The 15,452-nt window shown below is 40.1% G+C and overlaps 1 protein-coding gene across 3 annotated transcripts in view; it reads right to left on the bottom strand.

Moving 5' to 3' along the window:
- CRB1 (crumbs cell polarity complex component 1) overlaps positions 1-15,452 on the bottom strand; it is a gene marked incomplete at its 5' end in the record, with an annotated part of 212,489 nt that overhangs the window by 124,423 nt on the left and 72,614 nt on the right. For 2 of the 3 annotated variants that reach the window (XM_082701878.1, XM_082701880.1), the window contains 2 exons: positions 23-162; positions 3,094-3,289. The exons of the other annotated variant lie outside the window; for it this stretch is intronic. In XM_082701878.1, coding sequence (XP_082558004.1) covers positions 23-162; positions 3,094-3,289 — 336 coding nt within the window. The remainder of the gene's footprint in view (positions 1-22; positions 163-3,093; positions 3,290-15,452) is intronic. 3 annotated transcript variants of the gene reach the window in all.

Here is a 15,452-nt window from a genome sequence, read left to right as displayed (position 1 = left end):
AAGGAAGATATTTGCCACTTACCAGGCCAGCAGTGACAAGTGTAATTGCCAGCACTGTCCTCACATGTAGCGTTATTATGACAGGGTTTTGACCAACACAGAGGCATCAGGGTCTCACAGTGTGTCCCTGTGAATCCACTACCCGTGCAGTTACAGCTATAGCTGGAGAGTAAAACGAAATTTTCACATCAACTCTTGGTCATATCGAGATCAAATATCTTTATTCTGTCTCTTCCCCTGACCATCTGAGACCCAAGGCATGGTTTTAATACTTACAGCAAGAACTCTAGGGAATCATCTCTGTAAGCCTGAAAACATTATGTATTTCCATACTAATATCTTATTATCTTTTTAAATTTATAGTATGGCTTCCTGCAAAATGATTGGGAAACCATGATGATTTACTTCAGTTTTCTCACCCATAAATTGAAGATAATAATACCCATGTCAAGGGTTATTGTGATAATTAAATGTGCATAAAAAGAATAAACACAGTATCTGAAGCATCAGAAAAATACTGAATTACTACAAAGTAGGACTAAATAAAGTTGTTAATATTTATGAAGGCAAGAGAGAATGATTTATACCACTGTGTCATTCTTTTATATATATAGCCCATTAATAAGGTCCCTTATGAAAAATGAAACAATAAATTATTTAAAAAACAGGAAAAGCCCTCATTATATGAACTGTGACTTATGTTCTCTTATTTTTACATTACAGAAATATTTGAGTCTTGCTATTTCTAACCATTCATTGGTTGAGTGAGATTATCTGACAGATTCAGAACACAAATCTGATGGAGAAACTTGTTGACTTTATCAAGAGGAGTCTTTTAATTTAGATGGGATCTCCTCACGGACTTAGTACTGTAAAAAGATGGGCTTGCACACTCAACTTAGTAAAACGAAGATCTGGAGGAAAGAACGCCTATGAATATAGAAAGAGTTGGAGTCCTGTCCATTATGGTTTGTCCGTATATTTATCATCAAATACAGAGACTAAGATTTCACAAAGGAAATTGAAATATTAGCAGATGTAATAAGTTACTATAAATTTTGTATATATTACTAGCAATAAATCCTCTTACTAATTAAAAACATTTACCAAAAATCTACTGTATACAAAACATTAGAGACAAGAGCCATGTACTTAGGCTGACTAGTGGATCTCAATTCCTAGAATTAGAGACTCTACTGCACATTCCTTTGGTCTGCCAGAACTTATTTTCTGTGTGTGTGTGTGTGTGTGTGTGTGTGTGTGTGTGTAGTTTCTGACTTTCCCATTAACCTCATAGCAAATGTGGTACTTTCTTGTTGTGGGAAATGAAAATCAAGTTGTACTTGTTGACCTTGGGGTTATCTTCTCAAAATTTAGGTAGTAAGAGAAATAAGCGTAAAATGAAAAAATTATTCATGGCACCTGAGTTGAAGAAATGAAAGGTAGCAGGAGTCAGCCTTGTTCTGCTTGCATTTCCATAGGAAGCAAAAGCTTTGTGTGTTTTCTGTCTGATGCTTTGTGGAGACAGCAAAGCATGGATGGAAGGAGCTCCTGCTCTTCCTCTGGACTGCCTGTATGGAAACTTGCCTTCTGGTGTGTCTGCCTGTGGTCAGTAACCTGCCTTCAGGAATGCGAAGGATGATTTGGGTAAAACTGAAAATCATCCTGGAGGATGATTTGGGTAAAACTGAAAGTCAGCGGCAAGATATGGAATGTGATTAGAAGTTAGGCTTTACAGTTTACAAAAGAAATATACATCTACATTGTTCTATTTTTTTTTTTTTAAGATTTATTTATTTATTTATTTGGGAGGGGGAAGGAGGAAAGGCAGAAGAAGAGAGAGAATCTGAAGCAGACCCCACTCGGGCTCCGTCCCCATGACCCTGAGATCATGACCTGAGCCTAAACCAAGAGTTGGGTCATTTAACCAAGTATGCCACCCAGGCACCCCACATTGTTCTATTTAAAACTGTATCATTTTGCTGATAGTTGAAATACATGTGCCCTTTCCCCTTTTGAGTCTGATTCTCTTTGAAACTCAGATTTGGGATAAATTCTATCTTTTTAAATAAAGGAGAATTGGATTCTAGTCCTTCCTTTGCAGACAATTAACTGTGTCAACTTGTGGGAGTCACCTAACTTCCCTGAACTTTAGACACCTTGATGTAATGGGAGACTATTAATGCTCACCTTGCCTTCCCGTGAGCTGTTGAAGGACCCAATAAGACATTAAGTACTAATGCTGTTCAAATTGTTATGCATTTGATAACTCAATATTTGTGTTAAAATAGGTATCAGGGGCACCTGGGTGGTTCAGTTGGTTAAGCCTCCGACTCTTGATCTCAGCTCAGGTCATGATCTCAGGGTCGTGAGTTCTAACCCCATGCTGGGCTCCATGCTGGATGTGGAGCCTATTAAAAAAAATTAGGTATCAGAAAGTTCTCTAAAATATTTTATACCAATTCAACTACCATTACCTAAATTTATTATATGTATCATATTAAGGTGTTATTTGTTTGCTTATTTTACTGAAAAGCCAATGATAGAATCTGCTTTGGAGCAGAATCACATGGCTACTTCTCACCATTCTACTCTTTCAACAGTATTCACCCAACTCCCCGAAAACCTGAAAATTCAAGATATAATCAATTTAATACCACTGCTTTTTCCAACAGTGTTTTTATATAAAATTCCTGAAGAATTTCTATTTCACCGCTTGATTTATATGCTTGTTATTACATAAATACAACCTAATATTTACTTACAGAATGATCTCTAGCTTTGTTTTTGCACCTTCCCTATCTACAACAGGTTTAGTTCATAGAATTTAAAAACGGGCATTTTTCTGTATCATAAAAGTTCTAAACGATTATGAGAGTGACTTGGAAAATCCTCACTCTTGGGACAAATGTCCTCCAAGGATGCATTTTTAAAGTAAAACCTGAATGTTACTACTTGTTGTCCTTTAAAGGGTAAAGCAATATGAACATTTTTGGCTAAGGACATGAGCTCTCCAAACTCCCCAGAGTGGTGTAATAGCTGTCGGTCCATGAGTTCTCTCTAAGCCAATCACCCAAACAGGAGAAAACATACCTGCTCTGCCCATCTACGCACAGCCCGCCATGGAGGCACGGCTGACTGGCACATTCATCAGTATTGAGTTCACAGTGTTCACCTACAAATCCAGGGGGACAGTCACAGAAATAGGTCCCCAGAGCATCCCGACAAGTTGCACTGTTTCGGCAGGGCTGGGACCGGCATTCATCAAATTCCATTTCACAGTTCACACCTTTTAAGAGAGTCAGCACAGATAAAAGGAAAAGTTTTAGTGCAGCATTCATATTTTAGCTCTTTGCCAGTGCTTTATTTACCAGAGCACTTGTCAAATGTTATGTTACCCAAAATAATTTTCCTCCTTAATTGTAATTGATATTAACTTCCTGGCACACTTGTGGGAAGTTGCACAATGCACAGCAGCTGTTACTTACAAAGAACTGTTGCATACAACAGCTTGTGGCTCTTTAGTCTGTTCAAACAAGTCATTTTTAGAACAACGTTACTGTTAACTGTACTTTTGTTGGAAGCTTAAAAGGGACTGGTCAATGTTTTCAAATTATTTTTAAACAGTTAGTTCGGCATCATGTAAAGAAGTGGGTAAGAGCTCAGACTCCAAAGTCAAACAAGCTGAGTTGGGATCTTGGCACAGCCACTTATTAGCCGTGTGACCTTGAACTATTCTTAACCTTTCCGTATCTCGGTTTCTGCACCTGAAAAATGGGACCAATACTTGTAATTACCTCACAAATATAATGTGTTCTAAAGTGCTTATGATAGTAGGCGAAACATACTAAATGTTATTAGAAGAAGAAAAAACAATACTTGTTCTTTCAACATTTATTGTACAAATACAATGTGCAATTAATTCCTTAAGTGCTCCTTCTGCAGAGGCTTTTTTTTTTTTAATTTAAATTTTCTGTAGTGTTGTAAAATACTATTTTCAATTAGGAAATCAGTTTCTGATTTAAACTTAATATAATCAGTGGCACTATTAGAAGCTACTTCATTTTAAGGTAATGTTACATTAAAATATATGTATTTATTTCGCTCAAAATAGTAAGTGAAAATTATTTAGTAAGTAAAGAAGTCTAAGATTTACAAAAGCAGTCACATGGAGACAAACTAGCCTACTAAATCTGTCAAAATAATATTTGATAGACAATAGTCAAATTTGCATATGTTTTAAAAGATGCAAAATGGAGAGTATCTATTTTTACATATCTTTATTTCTATGCCTATAACTCAGGATAATAAATTATGTATTAAAATGATATTGAAGCATTTTCAAATGACTCAGAAGTTATTAATAGTTTGATTATGTGCCACATTTCCTGACAAAAAAAGTGGCTGAATATTCTAACATTGCTGACCATTTACAACTAGATTCTATAAATACCTAAGTTGAAAGGGATGCCAGCATATTAAATTTGGTTGCTTTTTTTTAGGAAGAAAAAAACTTAAAAATTAAATTTTACGTCGATAAGAATAGGAAGCTGTGGAACAGTAGTATTTGTTGCCAGGTAAATGGCTTGCCGTGTGAGGCCTGGCCACTTCTCACCCAGTCTAGGAATGAGATCAATCATATCTGTTGTATTTGGCATTAGTAATGTCAAGAGAAGGAACACTGAACTGACCAGTAGAAGACCTACATTCTCATTCTTACTCTCTCTGAAATGGCTTTTCAGCAGTAATTTAGTATCTCTATTTCTGCCATGCAAAACAAATGACAAGAGATATCTCTATTTTCCAAGAATGTGAGATAAAAATAGTAAGTTCTTTAAAATATTTTTTCTTATAATTATTTTTTTAACATATATAGCAACGCATATGGTAAGGGGTTAGCCTTCAGTAATTATAAGGCACAAAATTACCTGAAATGACAATGATCAATCCTAACTTTAAGCAGAATGAACTATGCCCACCCAAGAATGTGTGGTCATTGTGGGTTCCCATAATGCTCTCTGAGCAGCAGGCAACTGGCACTTACTCAGTACCTGCCATATGTAGGCTCAAAGCATGATGATTTCACATGTATTCTTGCCTGTGTCCCATACTCGTCAATAGCTGTCTTTGTGCAATTCCTATCACTACATACTCCCTATGTACAATTCCCCACCACATACATATTGTCAATCCAGAGTGCCTTTGCCTATGTGATGTTGGACTGTGTCCTTTGGTAGTTTAGTCATCTATATTTGCTGGAAAGTAGTAATATATCAAGCCAAATCAGTGGTTTAGAACTTGTTAAAGCTTTTCTAAATTTTATCTTGTAACTCAAATAAAATTCATATAGCCATCTGATATACACCCAGATTACTTCCTAGTGCTTAAGAAATACATTTTAAACCATTATTTTAAAGTCTGAAGCTCCACTTATATGTTGCAGCTCAACTACGTTAGCTTTAAAGTGATCCTGATGTACAAATAAGAATGGGCTTGAGTAGTTTAGATACAGTTTCAACTCAGCTGGTTACTTTGGGTTGATTTATTTGTATTATCTTGATATTATTTAATGATACTATTTTTATTGCCTCTTATCACTACTGCTGATATAGACAAAAATTATCGGGTCAATGTCTGCATGATGCAAAAGTAGCCAGATGAAATGTGGTGAATGAAATACAGTCAGTTATCCAGATGTGTTTGTGTTTCCAGATGCTGGCTTCATACATAAAACATATGGATAACTAACTATGATTTTCATTTTTCATTTGGACACTTTCTGTCAATCACATGCTTACATCTACTGAATATACAATTATTCAACCTTCAAAACCATACCTGAACTGTGAGGCCCATTCTATCTGGAAACATTCACCTTATGCCTAGTGTTAGTAAGTACAGCACCATGTTACTGTAACTGTATGTGGTAACAGGAATTGAATAGAGTCACAGTGAGTAGTATTTCTGTGGTTGATTGTCTAAGAAACAGAAAATTCATAATTGTACAGTTCTTTCACAAAAATCCACCCAGGAACCAAACCAATCTGTTGGAATTCATTAATAGTTAATAGTAGGAAACATAAAAAAATAGAAAGTGTGTGTGGGAGGGGAAACAAACCACACAGGACAAGAAGAACTCTGCACCAAAAGAAGAAAGTATAGGACAGGAAAAGAAAAATCCACAGACATCATTAGCTTGGTAACTCATTATAATGAATACTATGCTAATATCCACAAAGGCATCCCTACATAAAAATAGGGACCCAAGGTGTCAGATCATTAATTCCTGATAGTCCAAGATAATTTCACTCTGAACTACTCAATTTGCATTAACTGTTGAAAGAAGTTCAGAAATTTTCTCACAGCCAAATATTAACTAATATCTGCAACAACTTTTTTTTATTTTTTAAAAATTTTTATTTTTTTATTTTTATTTTATTTTTTTTAAGATTTTATTTATTTATTTGACAGACAGAGATCACAAGTAGGCAGAGAGGCAGGCAGAGAGAGAGGAAGGGAAGCAGGCTCCCCGCTGAGCAGAGAGCCCAATGCGGGGCTCGATCCCAGAACCCTGGGATCATGACCTGAGCCGAAGGCAGAGGCTTAACCCACTGAACCACCCAGGTGCCCCTAAAAATTTTTATTTTTATTTCATTTCAGCGTAACAGTATTCATTGTTTTTGCACCACACCCAGTGCTCCATGCAATACGTGCCCTCCCTAATACCCACCACCTGGTTCCCCCAACCTCCCATCCCCTGCCCCTTCAAGACCCTCAGGTTGTTTTCTAGAGTCCGTAGTCTCTCATGGTTCACCTCCCCTTCCAATTTCCCTCAACTCCCTTCTCCTCTCCATCTCCCATGTCCTCCATGCTATTTGTTATGCTCCACAAATAAGTGAAACCATATGATAATTGACTCTCTGCTTGACTTAATTCACTCAGCATAATCTCTTCCAGTCCCATCCATGTTGCTACAAAAGTTGGGTATTCATCCTTTCTGATGGAGGCATAATACTCCATAGTGTATATGGACCACATCTTCTTTATCCGTTCATCCGTTGAAGGGCATCTTGGTTCTTTCCACAGTTTGGTGACCATGGCCATTGCTGCTATAAACATTGCTCCTATAAACAGATGGCCCTTCTTTTCACTACATCTGTACCTTTGGGATAAATACCCAGTAGTGCAATTGCAGGGTCATATTTTCAAATAAGGTCACAGTCTGAGGTACTTTGACATAGGGTTTAGAACTTCAATAGAAGAATTTGTGTGTTGGGAGAGGTCAGAATTCAAGCCCAACAGACTCCTGCTTGATTTTTTTTTTTTAAGATTTATTTATTTACTTGACAGACATCACAAGTAGGCAGAGAGACAGGCAGAGAGAGAGAGAGGAGGAAGTAGGCTCCCTGCTGAGCAGAGAGCCTGATGCAATGCGGGGCTCAATCCCAGAACCCTGAGATCATGACCTGAGCCAAAGGCAGAGGCTTTAACCCACTGAGCCACCCAGGCACCCCAGACTCCTGCTTGATTTGTATTTCTGTCACCATCTTTAAATTCTTAATAATTTTTGAACAACGGACCCCACATTTTTTATTTTTCAGCAGAACCCACAAATTATGGAGCCTTTCTGTGTATAAGCCCTTAATTACCATTTAAGCTTTTTATAAATGATATACATAGACTGAGTTCTTTTTTTTTTTTTCTGACCAAAACCTGATTGCTACACACACCCGAGACAGGAAAGATTGGAGTCGAATATTTAAATGAGCAGAACTGTTTAGTTTTTGGCCAACCTCAGGTGAGAGACAAACAGAAAGTTAAAGATGTAGCAAAAATGAAGGAGCAACAGAAGTCCCAAACTCTTCATCCTCACCCTCGGTGAGTTGGGAATTTGATACTACGCCAGATAAGTGTTGGGGTCCCAGGAGAGAAGTTGTCTCCACTTCCTTATAGAAATCTGGAAAGACATCAGGGCACACATAATTTCCAAGCCACCATAGTACAGAATGGTAGAGCAGAGAAAACTATGTAGTATCTGGGTAGATGGAGATTAAATAGTTTTATAGAGAATGCTAATTAAAGCATGCAAGGCAGACAAATACTTTTGCAAATGAGTCCAGCAAATACTTTTTGTGTCATGCTGAGTTAGGAAATTATAAAACTGTACCTGCTATTATTCTTTTCCTTTCTCCCCTTTTCCTTTGCCATTCATCATGGAAGAGTAGAAAGAACATGGATTTTGTAGACAGACCACTTAGGACGAAGCTCTGCTCTGCCATTGCTAACACCAAGGTTGGATTATAGTAAATGCTCAATGAATGGTAGGTACTACCTATAATCTATAATGTATTATAGATTATAGGTATTGTAGGTATATAGGTATTATAGGTATAGGTATAGGTATTATAGATATATAGGTATATAGGTATTATAGGTATAGATATAGGTATAATCTATAATAGGTATTACCTATAATCTATTTGTTCTTTCCTATTCCTTCTTCAATGCCTCAGGGTAGACAGGATAAAAAAAAATTTCTGAAAAGTCTTTGGAAGCAAACATATTCCTGAAAGGGAATTTGGAAAAGATTCCAATTCCAATAAAACAAATAGAGATGGCATACTGGACAGATTTGGAGGAGCCACTATACTAAATATGATTTTTTTTAAGGGCTACAATGGACATAGATGCAGCTAATGAGCAACAGTAAATACATAGCCTACTATTTTGGTAGTAAATATTTGAGGTAGCTCAACTGACTTTAAATTAGGAGAAAAGAGTAGACAATGAGGGGCTCCCCAGAACTGCAAATCTGCAAGGAGATAACTGCAGGTCAAGAACAAGAAGGCTCAGAAAACAATACAGGCCCATCAGTAGAATAGCTCTCCACAAAGCCCAGGCTCCTAAGGAAACAGCAAGATAGAGAAGGCGCTTTTGACGGTATGAGTGTGGAGAAGCCAGGTGGTTGATACTCTGCGAAAGATGAGGTAAACATTCAACAGAAACAAGGACACTGGAAGTTCAGAATGTGGGAACCTCGGTGGGAAAGGGTTTGGAAGGATGAGAGGGTCCAACTTGAGACTGCATCAGGGTATGGCTGTAGGGGGATAGTGGAGCAGGTCACTGAAAACAAGGAGCTCAAGAAATGCGAAAAGCATGGCCCATAAAATTCTGAAATTGCTCCCAACTGGATCTGGACAAAGTGAAAAGTCTTCATTTTTGACAACTAAAAACTTTGGTAATACTTCTGGTTTCACATCTCCTCACAATTCTATCAGCACTCTCTATGCCAGTCATATCAGATCATTGTCTTCTTCTCAAACCCGCCATAGACTCCAACCTCCCAGTGCTTGGACACACCAATTCTCTCTCTCTCTCTCAAAGGTTTTTTCCTACTTGTCCATCCGATGAAGTCATCCTTTTTTTTTTTTCTTTTTTAAGATTTTATTTATTTATTTGACAGATCACAAGCAGGCAGAGAGGCAGGCAGAGAGGGAGGAGGAAGCAGACTCCCCACCGAGCAGAAAGCCGGATGTGGTGCTTGATCCCAGGACGCTGAGATCATGACCTGAACCCCTGAACCGAAGGCAGAGGCTTTAACCCACTGAGCCACCCAGGGGTCCCAAATGATGAAGTCATCCTTTCATACTTATGTTAAATGCCTCATCCTCAGTGAAGTATACTCCCCAATTTCCTTACTGGCTCCATCCTTTCGTGTTTTCATAGCATTTTCAGCTTTATAGTTTCTTATTTGTTACTTGCTGATCTCCAACAACTGCTTTAAGGACAAGGATCCTTCCTTATCATCAATAGTAAGAGCTGAGATTCACCAAGAGCTTATTTCACATCGGGTATTGTGCTAAGCGTTTTATGTACATTATTTGATTTTGTTTGATCTTTGAAAAATCATCCATGAGGCGTTATCATTATGCTCTTTTTCTTCATAAAGAAACTGAGGCACAGGGAAAGTAGGAAACCTGACACAGACTAAAAGGCTAGAAGGTGGTAGAGCTGGATTCCATTAGATACCATCTGAGTTTAGAGCCTGTGCTATTGGCCATGAGCCTGCATCACAGCCCAGGGCCTTACGTCCTTCAAGGATGTGCATCCTCAGTGTCTGGCAAATACCTGCCCCGTGACAGGTGTTCAGCACGCTTTGCTGAATTGAACCAAATGTGAAGAAGTTGGCTGGGAAAGAGCAGAAGTTATTGAGAATGCTGGTCATGTCTTGGAGGTTGGGAAGTAATGGCTTGTGAGGAAAAGAAGAGTAGTGTAAGCAGTAAATGAATGGTGAATCAATGGTCTTTCAGGAGTAGGGGGGTTAGCAAGAAAGCAAACCTTCTCTCCTGGCTCTGAGAATGGAGTTAAAAAAAATAAGCAAAACAAAAACAAAAACAAAAAAAACCCTTTAATAAGGGTTGCGTGGAAAGTGGTTTCATCAAATTCCAGCAAAGGTGAAGGAATCAAAGACACTTTGGAAAAGACTGAAGGGTTGTCTTTGCCTGATTTGTGTTTAAGAAAGACAATGATCTAGAAGCAGGTGACCATTCTAATGAGTATCAGGAAATTTCCGGTGACATCTTCATGTAAGATACACATTAGCAGTCTGTAACTCTAAGCCACATTACTCTTCTGATTCCAATTATTGTAGGATGTCTTCTCCAACTATCTCAACAGCCATCATTCCACAATTCCAAATAGAAACTCTCCTCTGTCCGCCCTCACCGATCGCCTACACCCCTATACCTGCCAAACTTCTCTTCTCCGTGAATGGGATTATCTCCCAATCACCCAGGCTGGATTTCTAGGAGTTATCATCATCTTGTTTTCATTTCCCACATTCTGATTAGTCACCAAATCCTGTCATTTCCCCCACGGAAATGGATCTAAAGGGCCATCCCCATTGCTCCAACCTTATTCAGACACTCACCATCTCTCTTCTTGTCCTACTGCTACTGACATCTCTTTTTCAAGTCATTCTCTACATTTCTGAGAGTGATCATTATAAAATACAAGTCTGACAATATCAAAATTTAGAACAGTTCCTCTTATCTCCGGGATATAGCCTTCGAATATGGTAGAAGATTCAGTAAGGTGTGGACTCTATAGGTACCACCTACAGTGATGTTCTTACCGCTCCACCGTCTCACATATCTTTGGGCGGCACATAGCATTCCCCTTGCTTGTGATGTCCCACACCTCACTCCTAGTCCCCAGGAGTTAATTCTCATTCATTCTGAAGAATTGAGTTTGAGTATCCCATGATGCCGAACACTCTACTTAACTACTTATGTCTGCCTTAGGTGCCACTCGACACTTCTCTTATAATCCCCTGTCATATAAAAGTACGTATTATATTTTACCACAAATGCTTATTTGTTCATTTTATCTATAAAACCATCAAAGTGAATTTTTTTTGTCCTTTCACACTAAGATCTATAGCATTTAGCACATATTCTTAGATATAGAAAACGCTCAAAAAATAAAAGAAAAGAAAACGCTCAATGAGTTTTGAATGAATGATCGCGCCTCGCTATGGACTAATCCATCATCTGTCCCAGAAGGCAATCTGGTCTGCCAGGACAGAGGCCCTCAATGCTTCTGCGAGCCTGGCCCCATTCTAAATAAAAAGGCGTAAAGGCAGATTTATGGCTTTGGCAAACGTTTAAAACGAAACACTGTTTCTGAATGACTGTGCCTTAAACTTCTGATCAGCATTAGAGATTTTGCACCTCAATATGCATCCTTCAGCAATTATAGATCAATGGTAACATTCTGTGCCCCAAGATAGCGCCCATCATATGTTATCAGCCTGAAGCAGGTCTCGTCATTGATGTTGTGATCATCACTCATTGCGGTGGGGAGAGAGAATGCACAACGCATGCAGTGTGCCATCGACAGACCACGCTCAACACCGTTCTCGTTACCTGCAGAGCTCATGCTTTGGGAATAATAACACCTAGCTTTTAGTTATCATCCTAAGTTTCAGAGTCTGCTCAATATATTTAATATTTAACAGGCCACTATGCATACTATTTCCTTCTGAATAAGAATTATATACACCATTCTTGCGTTCTTTAAAGAATGATGCATGGTGGATTGATTACAACAATTATCCATGCGAGTCTGAATCACGTATCACTGCAAAGAGGTACTCCAGCACCCCTGACCACGACAGCTAGAGATTATATCACCCATTCCGCCGCTATATCATAGTTATGACATTTTTAACATCCTAGAACGAAGAGGCTGATGACTTCGGGCTCTGGTTAATAGTGTAAAACAAGCATAACATTGATGAGCAAGATGCTGTGGAAGATTAAAGGCAGATTTTCAATTTTCAGGGGAACATCTTGAGTTTTTACCTAGTAAGATTTCTAGCTTATGCAATTAGATATAACTTTTCCAAGGACGCTAAAATACCTTTTACAAAATAGTCACTTAAAGTAGACTCTATAAGCCTGGGATTCATCTCTGAAAGATGACTGAATTTTATCCATTTGACGACTGCTCTTTTCTCTGTCATAGGTTTAAATCTAGGAATTATGAGGCACTCCATAACAAGTGCGCTTGGCGTATTATATTTTAGCCACAGATTTTTTTTTGTCTCCTGATATATATGAAATCAGTGTAACTATCAGTGATTCATTCTGATGAAATATGAAAATGGGTTCATATATTATTTTATACTATTTACTTACTGTATATACTTTACCATTATTTCTTATTAGTATTAATACTTTATTATTACCACAAAAGTCTACTCCCTGACCTGGCCTCCCTCTGCCCATGGTCCAGGTCTCCCTGGCCTCTCATTGGATGCTCCACACGCCAGGCTACCCACCCAGCCAAGGCAAGGCAGTCGTATTCCCATTAGGTTGCCTTCAGGGGACCGGGTGCCTGTAGGTTAGGGATGCAATTCCACGCTTTGTTCCCTAAACCCCCTTTCCAGGGAGCTGGCATCTCTCGACGGAGGTCCTCCTGCAGTCTCCAGCTACATGGAACTGCACTGCACAGCCTGTGCTGTACAGTCTTCTCTCCAGGGCTTGAGCATCCCAGCCCTTCAGGCCTGAGGTCTAGGGCCCAGCCCCATGGCCCCTCCCACCTCAATACAACCTGATACTATGGCTACAAAGATGGCAACAGTCACTCTCCGTTTGGACGCGCTACCTGATGGGGAATCCAGGCCTCTCCAGGAACCAGAAATCCCAGATGTTTCTCATTCCAGGGCACCTGGTTCCCCCAAGCAAGGCTTCAGAATTCCAGAGATATCTTGTTCGGAGTGATAGGGTCCCTTTGTGAAGCTGCAGCCTTAGACGTCGGCAGATGCCTGGTTTCCCACAGAGAACACCATAGGAACCCAGCCTCTCCTGAACCGGTCCTGGCCTGGTTTAGGAACCAGAGCTGGACCAGATCGCTGCTTATTCCAGAAAGCTGTGCCAGACCAATATGCCCTTTCTGGATCCAAAACCCCAGTAGCCAGGCCTCTGGGTACTAGAAATCCCTGGTGTCTCTTGCTGAAGGATCCTCAGTCAAGCCTGCCCCGCCTGACCCTGGCAAGGCGGTCAAATTGCCCCAAATCTGCCTTCAAGAGGAATAGTCATCAGTTGGTTGATTGTGACTTGGATGTTTATTTTCTATTAGAGTCCACTCTAGTGACCTGGCCCTTGCAGACCCAGGATGGCTTCCAAATCCCTGACTTCCCTGACACCCTGGGCAAGGTCAGTACCGACCCCTTCAGGAAGTTTCCAGCAGCCGGTACTCCTCCAGGCCTGAAGAGCTAGGGTCTAGCGCCAACCACCTGCAGATCCTCCTGGGTGCAGGGATGCCCTAGCTCTGTGAATCACTCTGAGGCAGCGGCTGCAAATAGGTGACAGTCCTCATTCCAAGGTGCTGCCCGATACTGACGAAGGCGTCTCCAGGAATAACTGATCCCAGATGTCTTTTATTCCAGGGTATCCCCGTGCTCGAGGCAAGGCTTCAGAGTTCCTCCAATAACTGGCTCCTCTGTAGGTGCAGGCCTGAATGAGGCCAGATGCCTCCTTTCCCCAAGAGCCCAGAACAGGGAGTGCCTCCCCTGAACCGGGTCACAGCCCAGGACAGAACTGGGATGGCCCAGATTCCCGCTTGCCACAGAGCAAGGAGTGGGTCCCGCACGCGCAGCTGGCTCTCCAGCGGAGACCGCTGCAGCAGTGCCAGCGACTGGGACTCCCCAGACCCGCGCGCCCCGCCTGGCCAGGCAGCCAGGTCCACCCCCTCCCCCGCCCCACCCCACGCCTGCCTTTGGGGAAATCGGCGCCACTGGGTATGGGGGGGGGGGTGCTGCTCCTGGGCGGTTACCTTATGTCTCCGCGGCCCTCGAACTCCCCCCAACCTCTGGGGCTGTTAATGGCAAGACGCACCTGTGCGCGGTATGTGCTGTTTTCTTTATGAATTAACTGGTTTCATTATTTTGTCATTATAGATACAGAAATCTTTTTCGTTTCTACAGGATTTGCCTTCACAGAGAGACATAACTGGAATAACCTCTGCTTTCCATCTTCAACTCGTTTTCTGAAGTTTTACCGCTATTTGCCCTCCCGTCCATTCCTTCTACCGTCGGTGCGCGTTGAAGAATGTTCTCGACGCTGTGGCAGTATTCTCAGCTTTCTAGAAAGATCGTAACATGTGGGAAGATGTTATTTGATTCTAAAATGTTCTATTCCTAATTAATAGGTATGCTTCCTCAATCTACTGTCTATATTTAATGTGTATGCATATATATACTTTGTAATTTATAAAATTAGTAAAGTTTAATTCGGAGTAACTCATTTCCAACTCTCTAAGATGCTATGTTTGAAATACACTCTACTTTGATAAGTGGTTTCTATCTTGCTTAATTTTGTGAGTTTCTTGGGAAGATAATAGGGAAATATAATATTTGCATCTTATGTTAAATACGCCAACGTTATACATTTCACACTTCTGTAATTACAATGTTTTAATCATTATGATATCTTTCTTGTGTTTTTATCCATTAGGATAATTGTAATTCCTGAATGTTTGAAATGTTATAAAGCAAATACAGTCCTAATTCTTTTGTTCAATGATATGGCAGGTTCAGAGAATAAATTCTTGCCTACACATATCATAATTTTCCAGTTTTAAACTTGATAATAGAGCACAGAGATTATGACCTATCTCTGAGTGCGGTTCTAATATATTTTTAAAAAAAAAAAGCTGTTCAGTTTAAGAAACAGATTCCTGGGGCGTCTGGGTGGCTCAGTGGTTAAGCCGCTGCCTTCGGCTCAGGTCATGATCTCAGGGCCTGGGGTCAAGCCCCGGGTCAGGCTCTCTGCTCAGCAGGGAGCCGGCTTCCCTCTCACTCTCTCTGCCTGGATCTCTGCCTACTTGTGATCTCTCAGTCAAATAAATAAATAAGATATTAAAAAAAAAGAAACAGATTCTTATAA

The sequence above is a fragment of the Mustela nivalis genome (genome assembly GCF_964662115.1).
Source record: "Mustela nivalis genome assembly, chromosome: 16".
NCBI classification, from domain to species: Eukaryota; Metazoa; Chordata; class Mammalia; order Carnivora; family Mustelidae; genus Mustela; species Mustela nivalis.
This window is presented reverse-complemented; position numbering and strand designations above follow the sequence as displayed.